The sequence below is a fragment of the Palaemon carinicauda genome, chromosome 16 (genome assembly GCF_036898095.1).
Source record: "Palaemon carinicauda isolate YSFRI2023 chromosome 16, ASM3689809v2, whole genome shotgun sequence".
Lineage (NCBI taxonomy): Eukaryota > Metazoa > Arthropoda > Malacostraca > Decapoda > Palaemonidae > Palaemon > Palaemon carinicauda.
This window is the reverse complement of record NC_090740.1, coordinates 130,324,050-130,347,057: the sequence shown is the minus strand read 5'-3', so window position 1 is coordinate 130,347,057 and position 23,008 is coordinate 130,324,050. Positions and strand designations below refer to the sequence as shown.

The window sequence follows — 23,008 nt, the reverse complement described above, 5'->3', positions numbered from 1 at the left end:
CGTTCATTGCAAGAGAATCCCCATTGCAGACTACTTGGCAAAGGTTAAACAAGCAAGTCAAAAAAGAGAGTAGGGGAATGTACAGCGCCATTTCGCCATGTTTGAAAACTCAACGTGCGCTGCAAGAAAAAGCAAACGCCTCATTATCGCTGGTCATCGTAGCGAATACAAAGCATAAAGCGATGTGTTTAATTGCAAAACATTGCGAGTGAAAAAAAGGAACAGAATAAAAAAAAAAGGTAAAGTGTCCAAATAGATTCGAACTACTCGATTCGTTTTTATGTAGTTTGATTTTTCCTGATTTCTTTTCTACGGGGAAACTTTTTGCGTTTCGTATTGAACCTTTTCATTGATGCCATTTTACAAATTTAAGAAAAACAAACTGGAAAATCGAAAGGCAGCATTGCATTGCGCGTCCTTTGCATCAGTAACAAGAGTTTTATTGAGGTAAATAGAATAGATTTTTAATATACAGTTTTCATTAAGTAGGTTACCTTTAAGGAATAAATGGCGGCCAATTCGATTTATTATGTACGATTCCTGTCTTAGGATATTTCGACTGATTGATGCAATGCTTGAATGAATTTACTGTGTAAGCGTATCTTTATGTACATACCTCCAACCCCTCAACTCTTTTCATTGGGTACCCCTTGTCTGCTGAGGTAAAGTAAAAGGGACAGGAAAATTGCGTATATGTATGTATATGTATGTATATATATATATATATATATATATATATATATATATATATATATATATATATATATATATATATATATATATATATATGTGTGTGTGTTTATGTAAATATATATATATATATATAGAGAGAGAGAGAGAGAGAGAGAGAGAGAGAGAGAGAGAGAGAGAGAGAGAGAGGAGAGAGAGAGAGAGAGAGAGAGAGAGAGAGAGAGAGAGAGAGAGAGAGAGAGAGAGAGAGAGCAACAAATGCAGTCGTTTCTAGTGCACTGCATGACAAAGGCTCCAGACATATCTTTATCCATGTCTGGGATTTGGCCAGTTTTCATCACCACGAAGGCCAGCTGCGGATTGGTGATGATTAAGAGATTTTGTCTAAAAGCTCACAGCGAACCAACTTGACCACGTTAAGGTATCTCCACTCAGAAATGGAGATTAATATATATCAAATTTTCGCCTTTGGTAAGCTGAAGTTTAATAATAAACTGGATTTACCTCTCTCCTTTATTTTACATGAAATCAATGTTTCGCAAAACCATTCCCATATAAGGACTAGATAAAAACTTGTTTGTATATTTACATTGGTTTTTATTCAGTATTGTGTTTTTTAATGTTTGTATAAAAACATAAATTGTTTTGTAGGGTAAATTACTATAAAGTAAACTTTCAAGTATTTTCATTTAAAGTTTAATCATCTCAAACTTCCTAAGTAGGTGTATATATCATTACCATATAGAAAAGATGTATTTTTGAGTCGTAAGCTCGCCTCAGCTTTGAACACTTTGCATCCACATGTATAAGGTTATATTGACCAACACATTGGACAAACATTTCAAGTTCAAATAGTCTACACCCTTTGATACGGTCTCATATTATTCATAATATATTGGAAATTATATCTGGTCTACCCGACGATTGATGAAGGGACACATTGATTCCCATAGAGGTGTCAGTCATTGCAGTCATTCAAATCCACGTATAAAACCCCATATATTCGGGATAACCATTTCGAAATTCTCTTCCCAAACATCTGACAACGTTCCGCCGTGTCCACCAGTTTCGCTCCCTCCAGAATGCCTGTACATCAAGAATCTCAGCTGTCACGGTCACCTTCCTTCCACAACCAGACCACCTCTACGCAATTATACATTGCCTATAGTCCATTTCTTTTATCGAGGCAGATTTGCACCGACTCGCAGCGGTGCCCTTTTAGCTCGGAAAATTTCCCTGATCGCTGATTGGTTAGAATTATCTCGTCCAACCAATCAGCGATCAGGAAACTTATCCGAGCTAAAAGGGCACCGCTGCGAGTCGGTGCAAATCTGCATCGCTAAAAGAAATTGACTATAGTCATATTCCTCACGAATCATTCTCGTGTTCATCTATGGGTTTTTTTGATCATCTTCTCTGAGTGTTGTTTATTTTTCGTTTGACCTTTCGATTTTTATTACGTTGTCTTCATTTATATAATTTTATAATACTGGTAAAGGACCGCAGTCACATGTGTTGATGATGTTAAATGATTAAGGCAAGACTATTCCAAGTATTCCTGCTCTCCTGTTTTATATATATATATATATATATATATATATATATATATATATATATATATATATATATATATATACTGTATATAATATATATATATATATATATATAATATATATATATATATATACTGTATATACTGTATATAATATATATATATATATATATATATATGCATACATATATATACACAAGTAATTTCCTTTACTCGTCATATTTCTGTATTGCTTGCTTATTGCATTTTTCCTTTGACAGTGCCTTTCACGATTACCTGATGTGCGTGACATCCGCTGCTGAAAAGGAGTGTGGAACACAGGCCGCTAATTTCATCGAAGAGTATTCTTATCGAACAGCTGGACCCATAATACAGGTAAGGGGAGAGAGAGAGAGAGAGAGAGAGAGAGAGAGAGAGAGTTTTGAGTGCTTAACACATAAAGCAGCCTGCTACTTAATGATCCTGTGATTGCGTGGTGTGGTATTATGTAACTTACGTCGCAGAGATAGGTATTTGATGAATTCAAAAGACTAATTGTTCTACCTATATATATATATATATATATATATTATATATATATATAAGTATTCATATATACATATATATTTATTAGTATTTATATATATACTTATATATATATATAATATTAGTATTTAAATATATATATATATATATATATATATTAGTATTTAAATATATATATATATACTGTTTATACATTCATATTTATATATATATATATATATATATATAGTTTATATATATATATACATATAGAAATAAATTTCTACCTCATACTTGGGATCGAACGCTAGCCCCCTCTAATGAAAGGCCAGGTCGAAACCAACCATGTCACGAGAGCCCATAAAAGAAATTGGAACCTGACGCTACCAGCTGTCCGAGGATTTACCTGGCGAGACATCAGTCTCTTACCAGCGAGTTTTACCCAATTTCCCGGGCCACCACGTGACACAATTGGTAGTAATTCATTCAAATTACCCCTAATGAGTCAATATGGATAAATATCAACACAACATCGTGTTCAAATAGAAATAAATTTCTACCTCATACTTGGGATCGAACGCTAGCCCCTTCTAATGAAAGGCCAGGTCGACCTGGCCTTTCATTAGAAGGGGCTAGCGTTCGATCCCAAGTATGAGGTAGAAATTTATTTATTTGAACACGATGTTGTGTTGATATTTATCCATATACATATATATATTAGTATTTATAAATATATATATTATATATACTGTATGTATAAATATATTATAGTATTGAGATACTACCGCGACAGAGTTATGTGGTCCTTTGACTGGCCAGACAGTACTACATTGGATCCTCCTCCCTGGTTACGGTTCATTTTCCCTTTTCCTACACATATCGAATAGTCTGGCCTATTCTTTACAGATTCTCCTCTGTCCTCATACACCTGGCAACACTTGAGATTACCAAACAATTCTTCTTCACCCAAGGGGTTAACTACTGCACTGCAATTGTCCAGTGGCTACTTTCCTCTTGGTAAGGGTAGAAAAGACTCTTTAGCTATGGTAAGCAGCTCTTCTAGAATAGGACGCTTCAAAATCAAACCATTGTTTTCTAGTCTTGGGATAGAGTTCTCTTGCTTGAGGGTACATACGGGCACACTATTCTATCTCGTTTCTCTTCCTCTTGTTTTGTTGAAGTTTTCATAGTTTATATAGGAAATATTTCTTTAAATGTCATTGTTCTTAAAATATATTATTTTTCCATGTTTTCTTTCCTCACTGGGCTATTTTCCCTGTTGGGGCCCCTGGGCTTATAGCATCTTGTTTTTCCAACTAGGGTTGTAGCTTAGCAAGTAATAATAATAATAATAATAATAATAATAATAATAATAATATATATATATATATATATATATATATATATAATTTGTTATTCTGTTATCCAAAACGTATTCAATCTTGATAAGTATTACAACAATAAAACACGAAGATTTTATATAAAACTTTAATCAATTTCAACTAACTGAAATTGGCAACATACTAAATGGTCTTGCCATATACTCAACAAGTGGTACGTGAACCTATAAAGTCACCATAGCAACAAGATTTAGCTGAATCGTCAAATATACAGGTGTCTTCAAGATGACCTAACTTTCACAGACAGTTGCTAAAAAACACACCGTTAAGGGTGTAGTGTGAAGGCCTGTTACGGCATTATTAAATGCATCCAGTGTCCTGGAATCGTTGGGGTACAAGGGATCGTCACGTATCTCTGTATGAAAGGGACTGGGCACCTGTTGCTCTTCTAATGCACGCAGATTACGAATGCATAGTCCTGGATTTTCACTTTCCTGGGGACTATCCGCTGCGGACTCTTTCATGTGAGCCTGGAGAGGGTGTCATAGATTTTCCAATAATAATAATAATTATAATTATTATTATTATTATTATTATTATTATTTGGTAAGCTACAACCCAAGTTGGAAAAGCAGGATGCTATAAACCCGAGAACTCCAACATGAAAAACTGCCCAGTGAAGAAAGGAAATTAAGAAAATACAAGAGAAGTAAGAAACTATAAAATGAAATATTTTAAGAACAGCAACAACATTCAAATAAATCTTTCATAACTTTAAAAACTTAAAAAAAAAAAAGATGAAGAGAAATAAGATACAATATTGTCCTAGTGTACCCTCATGCAAGAGAACTCTACCCCAAGACATTGAAAGACCATGGTACAGAGGCTATGGCCCTATACGAAACGAACAAAGGTTGTCGTGAGCGACCTTCCCTTTGCATTTCCAGAAGATGACTAGAGATATTCTGCCTGGTCGTTCATCAGCAATTTCACTATTGTTTTTCTTTGCCATTTATTACAAACATTTCCCCAAGGTTTTACTTAAACGCCATGAAATTCATTACTCATCTGTATCATAGTCTTCAACTTCTTTCAATATTATCATGGAATAGAAGCTTTACAACTCCATGGTAGATATATTTATTCATTTTACGTTGGAGATTGTTTGTAGTCAATCTTTTCAATTATTATTTTTGGAATTAGATTTGGATAAGATTTCTATTGTTAGGTATTGCAAGAAATTGCTCACCTAAAATTGTATTAATTATTAAACTCCTATTAGTAAAACGTAGTTCTGGTAATGATTCTTGTGCGATTTTTTCCCCGAAATAAACCAGACATAGTTTCTGAACGTAGTAACTACTTGAGAACCGACCAAGACTCATAAGAATGTATATTAGAGAGAGAGAGAGAGAGAGAGAGAGAGAGAGAGAGAGAGAGAGTCAAAAGGTCTCCGTAAAAAATATCTATCCTAAGTATTGGATTTTTAAGTTTGATTCCTCCTCAGAGTAAGTCACCGTCGAAACGTTTGCTTTTGTTTACCTATAAAAAACACCCTTCATAAGATTATGGACTTGATATTTAAAATAAAAATTAACGAAGGTTTCAATAGGTGTTCGTAGTATATTTTGTATTATCGTCAGTGGTCATTTTATAATACATGTTTTTTCTCTGTATTTTATCCTTGGACAATTAGTATATCAATAGTAACTTAAAGAAAATAATACTTTTACATTTTTTTTATCTTTTCCCAGTTTGAAAAATGGAAATATACAAACAATTGGACATATTATATATATTCTCTTTCCATATTTACAAATTTTTAATGTGCAGCATTAAAACACCCCAAGTTCAGCCCAGATATTTTTTTGTGTGACCCTAAAAGAAATTTTGATAGTCTCCTCCCCTGTTTTTTAAAAAACTAAAAGCAATCCAAATCATTCTCTCTCTCTCTCTCTCTCTCTCTCTCTCTCTCTCGAATCATGGGTCTTTGTCTACACACAGATTACCTTATGCGCCTAGAATAATGATTTAAGAGGATAGCTACAATCCAAACTTGAATATCCGTTTTCCTAACTTGCGTTGCTATTATCGCGTGGTTAAGGACTGTACACATACATATATATATATATATATATATATACGCTGTGATGTTTCATCTAAACTTTCAGCAAAAATGTCAATCCATTTAACGGAAATATAAAGTCCTCAAATTGCAGTAGCAATAGTTACCAGAAATTAATATAGTTTCCATAGTCCCTAAAATAATTCTATCGTCAAGAGATGTCCTGAACATTTACAGTTAATTTGATAAGAGAAGTAGGCATCCGCACTTATGAAAGCCATTTCGAAAACAGCCATCTTTTGGGGAATGGGAAAATAACTTCGAAATAATAAAAAGTGGGGGAAAAGGTCCGACGATGGGGCAAATGCATTATGGGAAAGACGTTTTTTGTAATTTCCAATAACCTCGTGTTGCGCCTTCGGCCAATGGGGCTGGAACGCTCCCAAGGGATGTGGCTACTCGGTCCCACAAACACACACCACCAACATCTCTTTCCTTGAGAGAGAGAGAGAGAGAGAGAGAGAGAGAGAGAGAGAGAGAATAACGGTATTGTTATTATTACTTGCTAAGCTACAACCCTAGTTGGAAACAGGATGTTATAAGCCCAGCAGGGAAAATAGCTCAGTGAGGAAAGGAAAAAAGGAAATTAGAATATTTTAAGAAGAGTAACGGCATTAAAATAAATATCTCCCTAAATAAACTATAAAAACTTCAACAAAACAAGAGGAAGAGAAATAAGATAGAATAGTGTGCTCGAGTGTACCCTCAAGCAAGAGAACTCCAACCCAAGATAGTGGAAGATAGCCTCTGTACCATGTACAGAGGCTATCGCACTACCAAAAACCAGAGAACAATTGTTTAATTTTGGAGTGTCCTTCATAGATATACTATTCTTAAATAACTGATCACGGAATGAAGCAATTCCTACAGGAATACGAAAAATGCATATTACGAGGCCATTCAGTGTCTGCGTTATACAATCACCCATTCCCTTCAGGAATGCAAAAATGCGTATTTTTAGTTTAAGGAGGAAATTGAAGTGACCTCTTGACGGGCCAGAATTGAGTTTCGACTGCAAGTAAGGCTGGCGAATGAAAATGAAAACCTTTGTTCCAGTTCATGTAAGACTTGAACTAGTGTTACTTTCTTATATGTAGGAAAAATACTTTACAAATAGTCGGTAACTGGAAAGCATGATTGAGGAAAAATTGAAAAAAATACTTTACAAATAGTCGGTAACTGGAAAGCATGATTGAGGAAAAATTGGAAAAAATACTTTACAAATAGTCGGTAACTGTTAAAAGCATGTTTGAAGAAATATTGAAAAAAATACTTTACAAATAGTCGGTAACTGGAAAGCATGATTGAGGAAAAATTGAAAAAAATACTTTACAAATAGTCGGTAACTGGAAAGCATGATTGAGGAAAAATTGGAAAAAATACTTTACAAATAGTCGGTAACTGTTAAAAGCATGTTTGAAGAAATATTGAAAAAAATACTTTACAAATAGTCGGTAATTGGAAAACATGATTGAGGAAATATTGAAAAAAATACTTACAAATAGTCGGTAACTGGAAAGCATGATTGAGGAAAAATTTTAAAAATACTTTACAATTAGTCAGTAACTGGAAAGCATGATTGAGGAAAAATTTTAAAAAATACTTTACAATTAGTCAGTAACTGGAAAGCATGATTGAGGAAAAATTGGAAAAAATACTTTACAAATAGTCGGTAACTGTTAAAAGCATGATTGGGGAAATATTTAAATCATACCAAGATTCATGTGGATAAAAATTTGCCAGAACTTTAAACAATATAAAATTTTTCGTCCCATCCATGCTATTAATACTTTATTTTTATGAAAGAAATAGATCCAAGAAAGCTGCTGCACGATCATTCCCTGATTTAAATGTATGTACTAAAGCACTATAAAAGTTTTCGGAACACTGACAACGTACTTATTTCCTTTCAGACATCTCCATTTCATCATTAAGAAGCAATGTGTCATTATCCTCCCTTTTTTTGTATACTTCCCTCTTGTACAACAACTTTCCAGAGTAAAAGTAACTGCATACATTTTAAGAGTAATTTGTATTTAGTTATAAAAAACCTCAGGCCTTCAAGTAGGTAATGTTATTAGGCAAGGCACACGAACTACAGTAGTTAACAGCATGTGGTGAGCGTTCAACCCATCCCTATCCTTGTAAAAAGCTCTTCACTTATGACCTTTCAGCTGAGGATAGAGCAGAGGGTTGGTTGAGGTGAGAAATTTACCACAAGGACTCAGGTTTTGATATCTAGAAAGAATGATTTGTCCCTACCCATGTAAAAATCTTTTGTCCTTCTAGTAGGAAGTCCCCTTAAAGTGAATGGGTTGGTTCTTTTTCACCCTTGGAAATGCCAATCTACCAGGTTCCATACAAGAGCAAACGAAATGTCTCCAGTAACCACCTATCGGGTCAATCACAAGGATGAATAGGCTGTTAGGCCCTGTCCTGTAAAAGTAGATTGATGCATGGCCAAAGGAGGGATCTCTTTTCACCAAAGGGATAGCAGTCTGTAGTGTTGCACCTGGTGTATGATGATCAATGGGTTTGTTTATATTCCATACTCTCCCTTGTCTATGGATGATGAGGATGAACTTCTCTAGGTTCTGAAAAATTAAGCTCAGAAGTGTAGTGTAATAGCATCATTGGATTCAGTGAGTAACGTTATCACTGCTTCATCCCCAAGAGAGGGGCAGAAAGAATGAAGGAAGAGTTAGTCATTCTGCCTTCATTCCAGACTTGTATCTATATCCTACCACAGACTACATGCTTACTGTCCTGCATGAGAGCTGGTACTTGCTAAATTACCACTAGAGCAGCCCACACAAAGTGCAAAGGCATCAAAGCCCATGTGGTACCTGAAAGTGGTCTGGTACATACAAATCCTACCTTCAGCACCTGCTTGACTGCAAGATTCCCCTAACTGGTGCCTTAACACTATGAGTAGTCGAAGCATGTGCATTACGTATCGTCTCACAAAGTCAGAAAGAGATTTTGTTCCCAGACACCTCTTTCTTGGTTCTGCCAGTCATGAGGAAGAGTCACTGACACTTTGATCTAAGGTGCCGGATCTGTTTTAGAGCCGAAGAAGGTGCCGGATCTGTTTTAGAGCCGAAGAGCCTTCAAGGGACACAAAAGAATCTCCTCCCTATGCCACCACACTCTTCACATATAAAGAGGTTGTAGAAGGGGTCGAACCCGACGTCGTGCCCGGGCAGATTCCGAGTTTTGACCATACAACCTGGCACCAAACTATAAGAGCTCCTTCAACCCTTCAGCATGGGAGACACAGGCAGAGAGACTGTATAACTTGCCTTAACTCTTCTCAATGCCAAGGCAGTAGAGACAACTTTTAGTCGGAACATTGCTTGACGGCCTTCTCAAAGGCTTAAACGTCCCCCTCTGGGGCCTAAGGTCCTGAGATGAGCAAGACTGTTTGAAGCTTCTCATGAGCATTGACAACTCCTATGAGGAGGAGAGGTGTATTTTCTTTTGTCAAAAAACCATGCCCAAGGCTGAGTAAGTGGCAGCCTTGACAGCAGTGATTGAGGTCCTTTCAATGAAGGAAAACGAGGAAATATGCTATCTGTTCTAGAAATTATGCGACAGCAATCACAGAGGAGGGCCCACTCTCCCTGGGAAAGTAAGGGCCATAAGGTTCTCTCGAGATCTCGACAGGGCAGAATGGGTTACCATTTGGTATGAGGCTGCCATAAAGTTCTCTCGAGATCTCGACAGGGCAGAATGGGTTACCATTTGGTATGAGGCTATCTTGAAGGCATCGGATCAACCTGAGAGCTAGCGTTATCACCCTCATGGTATATTAGCAGACGAAACAGGACTGAGCAGAGGAAGGGCATAACCATCCATGTGATCTCTGGGTGTTGGAAGGTAACTTCAAACACAGCCCACAGATCTGGACCATGGGAGAAAACATGGGTAACTAGCCCACAGATCTGGACCATGGGAGAGGTAAACAGGCCTATTGGTAAAGTTTCTGCCTGGTAAACGCCAGACTGGGGTTCGAGTCCCACTCAAGCTTGTTAGTTCCTTTAATGTGCCCAACCTCACCATCCTTGTGAGCTAAGGATGGAAGGTTTTGGGGGAGCGTATAGGTCTACCTGCCGAGTCATCAGCAGCCATTGGATCGCCCTCCCTGGTCCTAGCTTGGGTGGAGAAGGGGCTTGAGCACTGATCAAATATATATATGGTCACTCTAGGGCAATGTCACTGTCCCTTTCCTCTGCCATTCACGAGTGGCCTTTAAACCTTTAAAACCCCAAAAACCATAGGCCTCTCCATTACGCATGGATGTTTTAAACCATTGGCCTTAAAACCCTCCCCTGGTAACTGCGTGTCTACTAGTATATTCATCTTAGCCAGAATGTATTTGGCTTGCAACTCTATGGGATGGAATGCTGTCCCCATGTGCATCTGCTTTGTCAGCTGGCGGAGTGCGTACTGGAACTTGCCCTTTGTTAGACATAAGCCACTACGGTAGTGCACTATACCAACGAAAGCCTCCTCAACATTTTGGAATCCTTGCAGAGCTATAAAAGGTGTTAGCTTTCCAGAATGTTGTACACACACACACACGACCAGATTGCCCAGAGCTTTCAGTCATAGCCCCCAAGCCTGGGATGTCATGTAGATGCTGCTACTTCTAACAACAACTCTGAGATGACCAGGTGTGTGTGGGGGGGGGGGGGGGCAGAAGGTCGAGTGGGACTCCTGCAAGGATATCCTCTTTCAGCCAGTATGGTAAGATTGTCCAAGCCTCCTGTCCTGCTGGCAGTGGAAGGGATAGGAGATCTCTGGCGAACCTGGACGCTTGAGAAACATGCTTTTCCAGAGAGAAAAGGTTGCCGAGAAGACTGTACAGCCAAGTGATATTTTTGTCTTGGACAGAAACAGATGTACTACCTCCTTGGGCATGCAAATATGCTTGTCTAACTGACACTCTTGGTGATGCTTTGTCTACTAACCAACCTAAATACTTCAACCTTGTCTTGGCTAAGAGATTGGACTTTTCCTCAATTTTCAGAATACCCAGATTGTGACAACAGTGAAAAGTTGAATTCCTACTTATGTCCGCAATGCCGGGATCTCTCCAGTGTTGGAGGAATGGATAACTCAATTGTTAAGCAAGTAAGGGGAGGGGCTGTTAGCAACCGTCCTGAAGGACTCCTAACACCCATGACTCGCCCTCCCCCTATGTCTCTAATAGGTTGCCAGAGGCATGACAAATAACTCCCTTCTCTCGGCAGTAAGAGAAGGGGAAAGCTGGTAACAATGTATCCAAGGGGAAAGCTGGTAACAATGTATCCCATTTCTTCAGCTGCCTCATTACCTAAAAGGAACTGGTTGGGTGGCTCAAAGGGGCTGTGCAAGCAATCCTGAAGGGCCTTCCTGACCAAAATCGCCCCGAGTTCTGAAATGACAGAGCTCTACCTCAGAACTAACTTGTTTTGGGAATGAGGAGACCAAAGCATCCCTCCTCTAAAAATCAGTTGACCCACAAGTTGCTGACTTGTGCCAGGATGGTCAATGCCTTCCCACCAGACAGCAAGAGACACTTGTACTTATCCAAGGACTACAGGGTTAATAGCCCAGTTGACTTGGCGAAGTACATCACTGCACCTGACTACTTGTCAAGTCAGGAGACTGCTTGGAAAGTGGATATTGTTGACAAACCATAGCCTCTGACTACAAGGACAAGAAGGCCATGCCCTCTGCATTCAGTCTCTAAGGAGAAGCCTTCCCATCACTGTGCACCCTCATGGGTCAACCTAAAGAACTGCTGACAAGCAAGCTTGCATAGAACCTGTCTGCCTCGAGAGTGAAGGGGGTCTTGTTTGACTGACTGGCAGGTGGAGGGTTCTCAGATCTACAGATCTGGTCATCAACTCTATCTATGGCCAAACTAACTAGATTCGACCAGGATAGCCATATGGATGGCACCAAAGTGGCTCTCAATAACCAAGGCACTCCCCAAAGGCGGAACCAAGGTTGCCTCTCTCCATCCGTCGTCACCAGTCCTAGGTCCGGTGACTTAGGGAAAGACAAATCCCAATGACTCCTTGGCCAGCCAGGGAAGAGTATATGACTGGTTACTTTTTCAGTTCATCCCCCCTCAAGAATACATTTTTTCTGTCTCAAAGACAAATCCAGCAACATAATCAAGGATTGATGTCCAGGGATAGCTGACGACAGCATGGAAAAATCCCTGATCTTGAACACGGTAGTAATGGAAGGATTCCTCAAACTCTTCGTCCTTCAGCTGGATCAGGTGGGTGGACAACAACGGCCCTGTGGCTCGAGACATTGGAAGAAGGTCCCTCCATCCCCAACTCTCTTTCATTGTACACAAGCATGTAATGCTAGCCCCATTACTTAACTCGCTTTACTGAAGTATCACAGTTTAGGGAGGAGCAGGAGTCCAATGCCCAGGTAGAAAGGAAGATGGGTTTTCCATTAACTGAGGCCCAACAATTGTATGGGGCCTTAAACTCGTCCAAAATAGCTACCACAGTAACTGTGGCATGGGGCCTTGCCCTGTCCCAGTGCATCAGTCATGGGGGACAAAACATGGGACTGTACACACCTATCCCACCTGGCTACCAGGGTGGCTGGGGACCTGAGCCACTGTCCTGGGTAGGCGAAATACAAGACTGTGGCATAGTCTCCCCCAGGGCAATTGCCACTGGTACAGTCAATCCCCGCCACATTGATTAGAGGTGGTGTCAAAAAGTCTCAGTTTCCTTACAATTATGGCAGATTGGACTTCCTTGACCTCTCTTGTTCCTCTTAGAGATGTCGGAAACAGTCAGAAGTTGGAGAGGATGGTGAGTAAGAGGAGTCAGAGAAGGAAGAATAACACTCGCGTTTCCACCTCTTTCCAATCCTCATCTCAGACTGTGCAAGCAGAGGTATCTAGTTGTGAGGGACCAACAACACTCCCCCGAGAGGAGTTGCTAAAGCAGAATCCACAACCCTGACCAATACTGCATCATGGGGGTGAGTTAGGCACTCGCAGGGGAGCAGGTCCCAAACCCACAGGTACAAGTGTTGGAGGCAACAGAATGGGAAGGAGGCAAAAAATGGGTGACTGGGTCATGAGAGATTATACAAGGAACTAAGGCACCGGATCAACAAGTGTTTTCAGCCCTGGGGCCGCCTATAGTGTGTGAACCAAGAACCAGTTTAACAAAAACAAGATATTAGGTCCACCCTTTTCCGTATGCAAGAATCTCTTCCTTCACAACCATAGCAATTAACAACCTGCAATCACTTTCTGAAAGAAAAAGAAAATGAAAACTATAAAGGCACAATAGTACATCTGTACTTGTTGCGGCTGAAAACGTAAGTGAAGTGCTTTGGACAGTTATTATTATCAATTGCTAAGCTACAACCCTAGTTGGAAAAGCATAATGCTATAAGCCCGGGGCCTCCTCCAGCAGGGAAAATAGCCCAGTAAAGAAAGGAAACAATGAAAATTAAAATATTTTAGTGTGGCTTTTGGCCTCACCCAACACCTGTCATTAACTGTTTAACTTTTTTTTTTTTTATACTTGTAGGAACAAATTTGTGGATACATAGCTAGAGCCCTTAGGGCATTAGCCATTAAACAGAAGCCCTCTTCTAATATCCTGTACCCTTTCTTGTGATTGCCATGGTTTTAAAATAAAATTTATTACTGCACAGCTCAATTTGTTTAAAATTTAGGCATCAGTAGTTTTAGTCAATAACTTAGCCTTATCATTAGGAAAACTTTACAAGGAAAATAAAATTATATATTATGGCATTGATGTCATACAAACAATAATTAAAATAAGGTATCGACAAAAGGTTGAATACAAGAGAGCTGCAAGACAACTTAATCCTTCCCTTCAAAACATAGCAATCCATAAAATAAAATTAGAAGTGTTGCTGTTACATAATTTATGCCAAAATCCTTCAGCTTTAAATCTGATTTGCTGGAAGAGGAATAACCCAATGTATGTGTATGATTATGAGCGTGTGCATATCAATTTGTTAATATTTGTCTAGTAATGAAGTGACCAATATCCTACTTTACAAAAAAATATTACTAAAATAACTATTTGAATTTCGACACATTGCTAAACTAAAGTGGCGTGTGGATTTCTAAATGAACAATAACACTTAGTGTGGTTTTCCAACGATTTTCACAAACATGGTAAACCCCATAAAATGTATTATGAATAATCCTCTTATCTAAATCAAGAATTTTACTCTCCTATGTTGTATATCTTAAGAAAACTTTTCATTAATATCTGCAAAAGTGTTAACTTTGTATCATATTTTTTCAGACGCGATGCAAAGTGTACGTACCTGGCAGCCTACAGTGTACCCACAGCACGGCGGCTTTAAGCAAAGGAGCCTCCTTTCTTGGACTCTCCATCCTAGTGGTGGCTCCCTTAATCCTACATCACTTGCTGTAGTTAGATTCTGTAGAAGACTCAAGACAGCTCGGAATTATCTCGTCTAGAAGAATCGAAATTTCTTAAGTCATGCTGATGTCAATATAGTGCTCCAGAGGCTATAGACAAGACAGGCTCCAGCTAGCGTCAAGGTGCACCATTGGCCGCTTCCTGTGGAGTCAACCGTGATATCTAGAAAGTTTTTTTTTTTCCTCAAAACATATCACTCTAAATTTAAGGGGAAAATAAGTTTTGAATCACTTAATAGTGCAGTTTTGATCTTATTTTTCACTATATTGAGATGAATTGAAGGGAAAAGTCATTAGGCATTGATAGTCCTTTTTTGTCAGTGTTTCAATAATGTATCTTTTATTTTTACTTCCCATAATAGAGGCTAGTTTTCTACTGACAAAACCTCTTGACATGAAACCATTAAAAGAAGCAAGAAAAAGTGGATGAGCTCACGATCCTGATATAAAAAACAATCTGATAAGCAAGTATGAAAAAGGACAAATGAAGCTTTGATAACTGCTAAACCACAACTGCAAGCTAGGTTACTTCTGAGCTCTACGTGTTACAGTTATTGCAATGCAAATATTTCTGAGAGTGTCATTTCTTTTTTATATGAATATGAGGGACCTTCTTTTTATAAACAAAAATCTAATGTGAAACCTAATAGATATAAAAGAATAATTGTAATGTATTTCTATAGGTAACTCAAAGTTTGTTAGATAATTTTTACAAACACCATAAGACACTTTTCTGTTTGCTTCTATATGCAGGAATTAGATGCTGCAAAATATTTGCCTTGAGTATATTTGGAGGAGAGTGATGGAAATGGAGGTACAGGGAAGGGGAGGGAGACCAAAGCGAATGTGGATGGACTATATCAAGGATGACCTTCGATCAAAGGGATTAACCGGTGATGAAGTGTGGGACAGGGGTAGATGGAGAACGCTGGCCAGAAACATCGACCCCCGCATAAAAGTGGGAAAAGATGCAGACAAAGAAGAAGAATATTTGCTTTGAATTATCTATCAGTCAACAAACCCCACAGGATCTTTGTCCATTATTTTGCTATTACATTATTCATAATTGAGAGAAAACTTGAAGTGTTACGTCGCTCGACAAGAGGTCAGAAGAGGTCAAAAATATGAAAAATAATAAGAATGAACACTCGAAGAAATACTAAAAGGATCCCTGTGTAGTTTTTAGTCTGTGAAACGAGTGTCATGATCCTGATAAGACTTAACACACAATACTGTATATATGATGCATTCCATTACTATCGTAGCGACAAGAGAACATTGATATTAACTGTAGTTAGTTGTTGTCAGTGAGGTTCAATGTATCAATACCTCGCGCATTTATCGACCGCATTTTGTATGTTTTTTCTTCCTGTGGATCCTGATGGCCGCATTTTTCTGTCTTTCTTGCCGAAGTAGTTATTTGTCTTCCAGAAGGCAGTGGTGAAGGAAGAATAAAGTTTCAGAAAATTAACAATCAAGCGAAGTGAGAAAAAATGATTTCGCTTATTTTTTGCATCAATTACTGATCTTTTTTCGTCTCGCGATTTTTTTTATGGCCAAGAGCAATATATAAACTGTAGAAATTATTAAGAGGCAATAACTTGAACGGTATTATAAATATGTAATTTCAATGTGCAATAAAGTTTAAAATTAATCCGAGAGAAAATTTCCGGAAAATTAGAAGACCTGTGTGGCAGTGAAACGAGAAAAAAAATCCAAATCGTAAGCTAATAATATTTAAATTTAATGTTAGAGAAAAATGTCTGGCAAATAACACCACGGCTCTCGTGGTAGTGAAACCAACAAGACAATTCTATGAAACAAGAAATAGATCTGTTAAATGACACCTGGATTAAATGACTTATTTTCTTCGAAAATCTGGTGATTTATAACAGGAAATTTCTAACCGTCATTTCATAAAAAAACTGGACGCTTCTTTTTACGGAAGAATCTGAAACTGTTAACGTTTCGTGAAAAGCAAATCGGAAAAAGTGAAGGAAATATATAATTTTGTTTTCAAGCATTTCAAACATATAACTCCAGCACTGAAATCTGTCAGAAGAGTAAATTTTCAAATGGAAACATAGAAGGAATGGACAGAAGGCAATCGAATTGATTTCACTATGTATAGATGCCTTTCATAAAATATGTATTTGTCTTCAAATTAAGGAAATGTAATTGACATAACAGAATTTGGTTGTGATAGTTTCACTGGAGAACTTTCTATTGAAGAGGAGTGTATTCTCAAAATAACTCTGTATAATATACATATGCATGTGTGTGAATATATATATATATATATATATATATATATATATATATATATAGATATATATATATGTGTGTGTGTAATATGTGCGTGTTTGTTGTGTATCAGGAGTATGTTTGCATATTCAAAAGCATATATATATAATATATATATATATATATATATATATATATATATATATATATATATATATATATATATATATAATGTGTGTGTGTGCGTGTGCGCGCTAAGTAAAAGGCACAGATATTGATTACGTGATTTCCTAAACTAGTTGGAGTTTTTCAGTGCCATTCAGCTGTGATCTCTTTATCATATGTATTAAGTTAACAGTTGTCTAAAATCATACATGTATTAATGTAATTATACAATACTTCCTGTTATTTCTCCCTTCATGTCCAAGTTGCAAAAATGTTCACCTAATATGGAGCCATATGTTTTGGGGTTTGCGGAGACTCGCAATCTATGGGTCTCGAGTTTGTACTGCGCTTACGACTCGATAGTTTTCATTCAGTGTCCACAACCTTTCTGTCCTTGTGAGCTAAGGATGGGGGGTTTGGGGAGGGCCTATGGGTTTCCATGCTGAGTCCTCAGCAACCATTGCCTGGCCCTCTTTGGTGCTATCTTGGGTGGAGAAGGGGCTTGGGTGCCGATCCTCTGCGTGTATGTTCGGTTTGTAGGATATTATGCAGCACTGCAGTAGCCTGTCTCTTGCCTCTGCCACTCATGAGTGACCTCTTAAACCTTTTACAGCTGCCTTTCCAGGCTCAGTGGACACAGACCAACAAAGATTAAGTCTTATTTTCAGATTTTCTTCTTGAAATATATATTTCTCTTTCTAATATCATGCTTAAACAAAATCTGACCAAGGGGATAGGAAAAAATAGTAGTGTGTGTAAAAATGATAATAGTTGACACTTTCATATTTTCTATAGATTTTAGCAAGAGATTTTCGTGCATCATTGTACAGTGGTGAGTCATTATACTGTTAAATCTATATTCTGTTCTGGTGTGCACGGAATATACTGGTCTGTACATAGCTGCCTAGCGATGCTTCATTGAGTATTGTTGTACTTATTATATACTGCTCACTTGGGAAACTTAGAGGCTATATTGATTATGATAATAGTTATAAGATGTTTACTAGTATCAAAGATTTGTTGTGTTGGAAATTCTCTCTCTCTCTCTCTCTCTCTCTCTCTCTCTCTCTCTCTCTCTCTCTCTCTCTCTCTCTCTCTCTCTCTCTCTCTCTCTTTCATATTGCAATATTTCATTCTGGGAGTATAATATTGAACTAAAGGAAGGGTACTGCAAATGCAATCTAATATAAAAGGCATAATGAGAAATGTTATTGTAGCGTCCCTCTGATGATCTGCCAATTTCCACAAAAACGTTTTGCAAATCTGTAGTTGAGGCAAAGGGCTTTCTTATAAGAAGAAATCAGTCACTAACAATTATCAGCAATTTGCAAATGTAATTGAGATCAGGTTTTATGGGTATATTTGAGTATGTGGATTATTATGGATGGAGTGGAATTATTATATCTCTCTGAAGCCTTACACATACATGTACGTGTACTTGTGTTACATACAGTGTGTGTGTGTGTATATATATGTGTATACATACATACATATATATATATATATATATATATATATATATAAATATATATATATATGTATTCCTACGTAAGTATGTGTACATGTATGTAGCCATACACATCAGCATATATACATATATACACATGTATGTATACATATATGTATATACGCATATGTTTGTATGCATATTTAATTATATGTATGTTTGTACAGTATGTTCATGTACATACAAATGCATTATGTATATATACACAGGTATGTATGTGTAGCCTATATATAAATATACACAGTATAATATACATGCATATATATTGATATATGTACATGCATGCATTGTGACCCCCCTATCTTCAATTATCTCTACATGAAGTATAATCCTCTGTGCCGTATTTTTCTCTTGGACCAGTCGACCATTTTCTTTGGAAAGCTGGTTCCATTTTCTATTTGCCCTGGATTCTGGCTTACTTTTTTCTAACGTCTTCGCTGTAAAAGCTACGGTGTAGAAAATATATCACGATGAAGAGAATGATGACGTTCGTCTGGTTGTATATTTTTATATGTATCTGTATATACAAACTTCCATTCATTTTTCATTGTGTTACGCAAGTGAATATACCGCCTTGTAGTGTCATGGTACTTGTGTTATAGAAAAAGGGAATACAATGGAAATATTTGAATAAAAAATTGCTAGGTATATTTAAACCGTTACTGAACCCAATATGAAGAATATATGATATATTTGTGGTTGCGAGAGAAAATATTTTCAACAAAGAGCTCATCATTTGTGTGTTTTCCACTTTTCAAGTATATGTCGTCCACTTACTGTATACAGTAGTGGTTCTGGCTAAAATATTCACAAAAAAATATTTCCATTGCTTTCTCGTCATGGAATGTGTATCAAATGTCAAAAAGACAATGTGTGGAAGAAGCGTTATATAAAAAAAAAAAAACACTGGTGTTCCCATTGCTATATATCTTGCCTGGTATTGCCTTTTAACTAGCAAACAGAGTTGTGAGAAGCAAATGTGACACAGCCCAATCTTCCTCTGTACACCCATCACTACCCTAAGCCCATCCTTCTCCTCTCTTTATCATTTCCTTGTTCTTTTCATGTAATGCCTCTAAGTCAGTATTGTAATAAATTAATAAAAACTGTGCACCTGGCTTTCTACTTATTACTTCCCCCATTGAATATTGTGTAATATTTATGAAGTCAGTTTCGAAGCTAAATTATCGAACGCTTACACTATTGAATTTATATTTATGTGGGCTTTAAGAAATCCATCTCGCTTGTAAGGGATATTTCCTACGGCTGATTTGAGTTGGTAATGGTTCTATCTTTGACTGCGAGGAAATAAATGAAAAAGGGTAAAGAAGGGAAAAGTTGGGATGTCTAATGGTTAAATGAATTAGAGCACCAAGAATAAATAAACAACGACCGTATTCACGAACTTCACATCGGGTGGAAAAAAAGGATTGTAGAAAGACAGGATTGCAGAGTGAGTTCCTTGAAGGTGAGTTGTATTTATAAACTAAGTTAACTCGAGGGTTCCCATTACCCAAAAGATGAATTTGAGAATGAAGCCTGTGGTCATGGTGGACGTGTATGTGAAATTCATACTCCAACATCACCATGGTAAAAACTTATATTGCCACAAGAAAAACGGCGAGAAAATTAGCGGATACTAATGAAGAACTGTAAAATTTTTCATTTTTGCAGCATGATATCTGTAGAGATAAATATATACTATTGGTACAAACATTCAAACTTGCTAATATGACATTACCTACGTGAACATACACAGCTTATGTTCAGCATCAACACATGAAAGCCTTTGGTTTCTTGAAAATATTGGTGGCCAGATTATTATTATTATTATTATTATTATTATTATTATTATTATTATTACTAGCTAAGCTACAACCCTAGTTGGAAATGCAGGATGCTATAAGCCCAAGGGCTCCAATAGGGAAAAATAGCCCAGTGAGAAAAAGGAAATAAACAAACTATGAGAAGTAATGAACAATTAAAATACTTTAACAACAGTAACAACATTAAAACATCTTTCATATATAAAATATAAAAAGACTCATGTCAGCTTGTTCAACATAACATTTGCCTTAAGTTTGAACTTTAGAAGTTCTACCGATTTAACTACCCGATTAGGAAGATCATTCCATAACTTGGTTACAGCTGGAATAAAACTTGAAGAATACTGTGTAGTATTGAGCCTCATGATGCAAAAGGCCTGACTATTAGAATTAACTGCGCACCTAGTATTTTTATCAACAGGATAATACTGTCGAGGGAAATCTGAATGTAAAGGATGGTCATAATTATAAAAAAAAAAAAAAAAAAAAAAACTTATGCAACATGCATAACAAAATAATTGAACGACAGTGTCAGGGATTAATATCTAGATCAGGAATAAGAAATTTAAAAGACCATAAGCTCCTGTCCATCAAATTAAGATGAAATTCAGTAGCTGAAGACCAGACAGGAATCAATACTCGAAACAAGATAGAATTTACACTTCACCAGGAAGAGTTCATTGTAGAAGTGCAGAGACTCGTATCAAACGACTTTGAACATGTTCTCCAACATTCCTTCTGCATATGTTTCCAAGGTTATGGTTTTCAGTGATGGAGGATTGGACGAGCATACTATAGGTATGTGAGATAGAGGGGGCAGCAATGGGCCAGAAAAGGTAGTAAATAACCATTCTGAAGTACACTCACTACCCAACACTCAGGCCCCATATTTCTGCCAGGTTGCCTAATGACAAGAAAAGCATTCCCCTACTTTTGGCAGCAGAAGAGTGGGGTGGGAGATGCTCGCATCAGCGCTTCCATCTCATCTCCTCTCCCCTTCCTGTCATTTCCATTCCTGGAAGGATCAGGTTAGATGGCTCGAGAGAGGTTGTGGGCTGTCCTGACCAGGGTCTTTGATGAAGGAGTCCTGTGAAGCAGTTCTTCAGTAACCCTTCACCATCTACACGTAACTCCTCGGGAGGAGAGATAGGGTCACCCGCACCAACGTGTCCCATAGCATCAGAGCTACCTCTAAACCAACTTGTTTTAAGAATTGGGACACTAAGGCATCCCTACTCTTCATAACCTAGTTGGCCCACCAGACACCATAAGACACCTACAGTATACCTCTCCAAAGACTCATGGGTTGATAGTCCTGTTCACTTCACAAAATGTCACTATGCTTGAACACTGGTCAAACCAAGAAACAGCTGGGAGGGAGTCCATAGCCAACTATTCCAGGGCTGTAGACTCACTGGCAGAGAACGACGTACCTTCTTACAATGACAAGTCAGACGATAAATTTTTCCCACTGGTGCATAGAGCCTTTTCTGTACCAAGGGAGGTGGGAGGGGGGGGGGGGGCAAAAAGACCTTGTTTGACCAATTGGAAGCAAGAGTTCTCAAATCCACAGATCTGATTGTCAATTTGATCCAGGGCTAAACTAGCTAGATCCGACAAAAACAGCTGCAGGGATGGCCTCAACCTTTGAAGGGTACCTAATTCCCGATTAATGACCAAAATTCTCCCCGAGGGCAGAGGCAATGTTGTCTCACCCAGTCCTTTACACATAAATGAGTGCAAGGACGTCCACAAAGGAGTACTCCTACTCCGGATTGCATGTCTCCATCGGTACTAGGCTAAGGATCGATACCTTACTGGCAGACAAATCTTGAGTACCCTCATACCTGACTGGGGTAAGGGGCAGCAGGCAGCCCCGGGGTTTCACTTCCCCCCTATAAAGAAGAGCACTCTGACCCAAAGATAGACCCAGAAAAATCAGGGGCTGATAATGGGTCAGGGCAGCCGACAACATTGGGAGAACGATCCCTGATACTGACCATAGCAGAGATTGCGGTAGTACCTCAAACTCTTTGTCCTGCTGATTGGGGAGGGGGAGGGTGACTGCTCTGGCCCCTCCACATTTGGCTCGTGGTTGTCAATTTCACACGAGTGCAATACAAGATTCGAGCAGTGCTATACCCTCAAGCCAGTCTACCAAAAAACTGTGACCATAGAAGGGAGCAGGAGTCCACCATTCAGCTAGGAAAGGTGAGGGGCTTTAGGCCTACACCTCTTACCTGCCTGGCTACTGGGGTACCTGGGGAAACACTGGCCAGGGCCTTGGGGGTTCGTGTTGCAAGTTCCTAGTGGCAGTCTCACTCAATGAGGAAAAGGAAGAGGTAAAAGACTTCCTTAGTGTCTTCTTGGCCATTGCCAAAACAGACACGGGAGAAGAGTTAGATCTCTTCTTCCCCTTCAAAGCAAACAAGAGGCCACAAACTGAACACAGCACAGGGAATGATTGCGAATAATAATGCTCCCTACAAGACAGTGTAAATCGGCAATCTGTGTTACCATAAACCAGCTGCAGTGTTCACACTTTCCCCGACAAGTAAAATTCTCTGGCTTTCCATCCATCACACAAAACAGCAAAG

The 23,008-nt window shown here is 38.1% G+C and overlaps 1 protein-coding gene across 4 annotated transcripts in view; it reads left to right on the top strand.

Moving 5' to 3' along the window:
• The window catches only part of LOC137655879 (uncharacterized), a 1,037,971-nt gene extending 1,022,672 nt beyond the window's left edge, over positions 1–15,299 (top strand). For all 4 annotated transcript variants that reach the window (XM_068390092.1, XM_068390091.1, XM_068390094.1 and 1 more), the window contains 2 exons: positions 2,503–2,617; positions 14,530–15,299. In XM_068390092.1, the coding sequence (XP_068246193.1) occupies positions 2,503–2,617; positions 14,530–14,661 (247 nt within the window). In that variant the 3' untranslated portion in view covers positions 14,662–15,299. The remainder of the gene's footprint in view (positions 1–2,502; positions 2,618–14,529) is intronic.
• Positions 15,300–23,008: the final 7,709 nt, after the last annotated feature.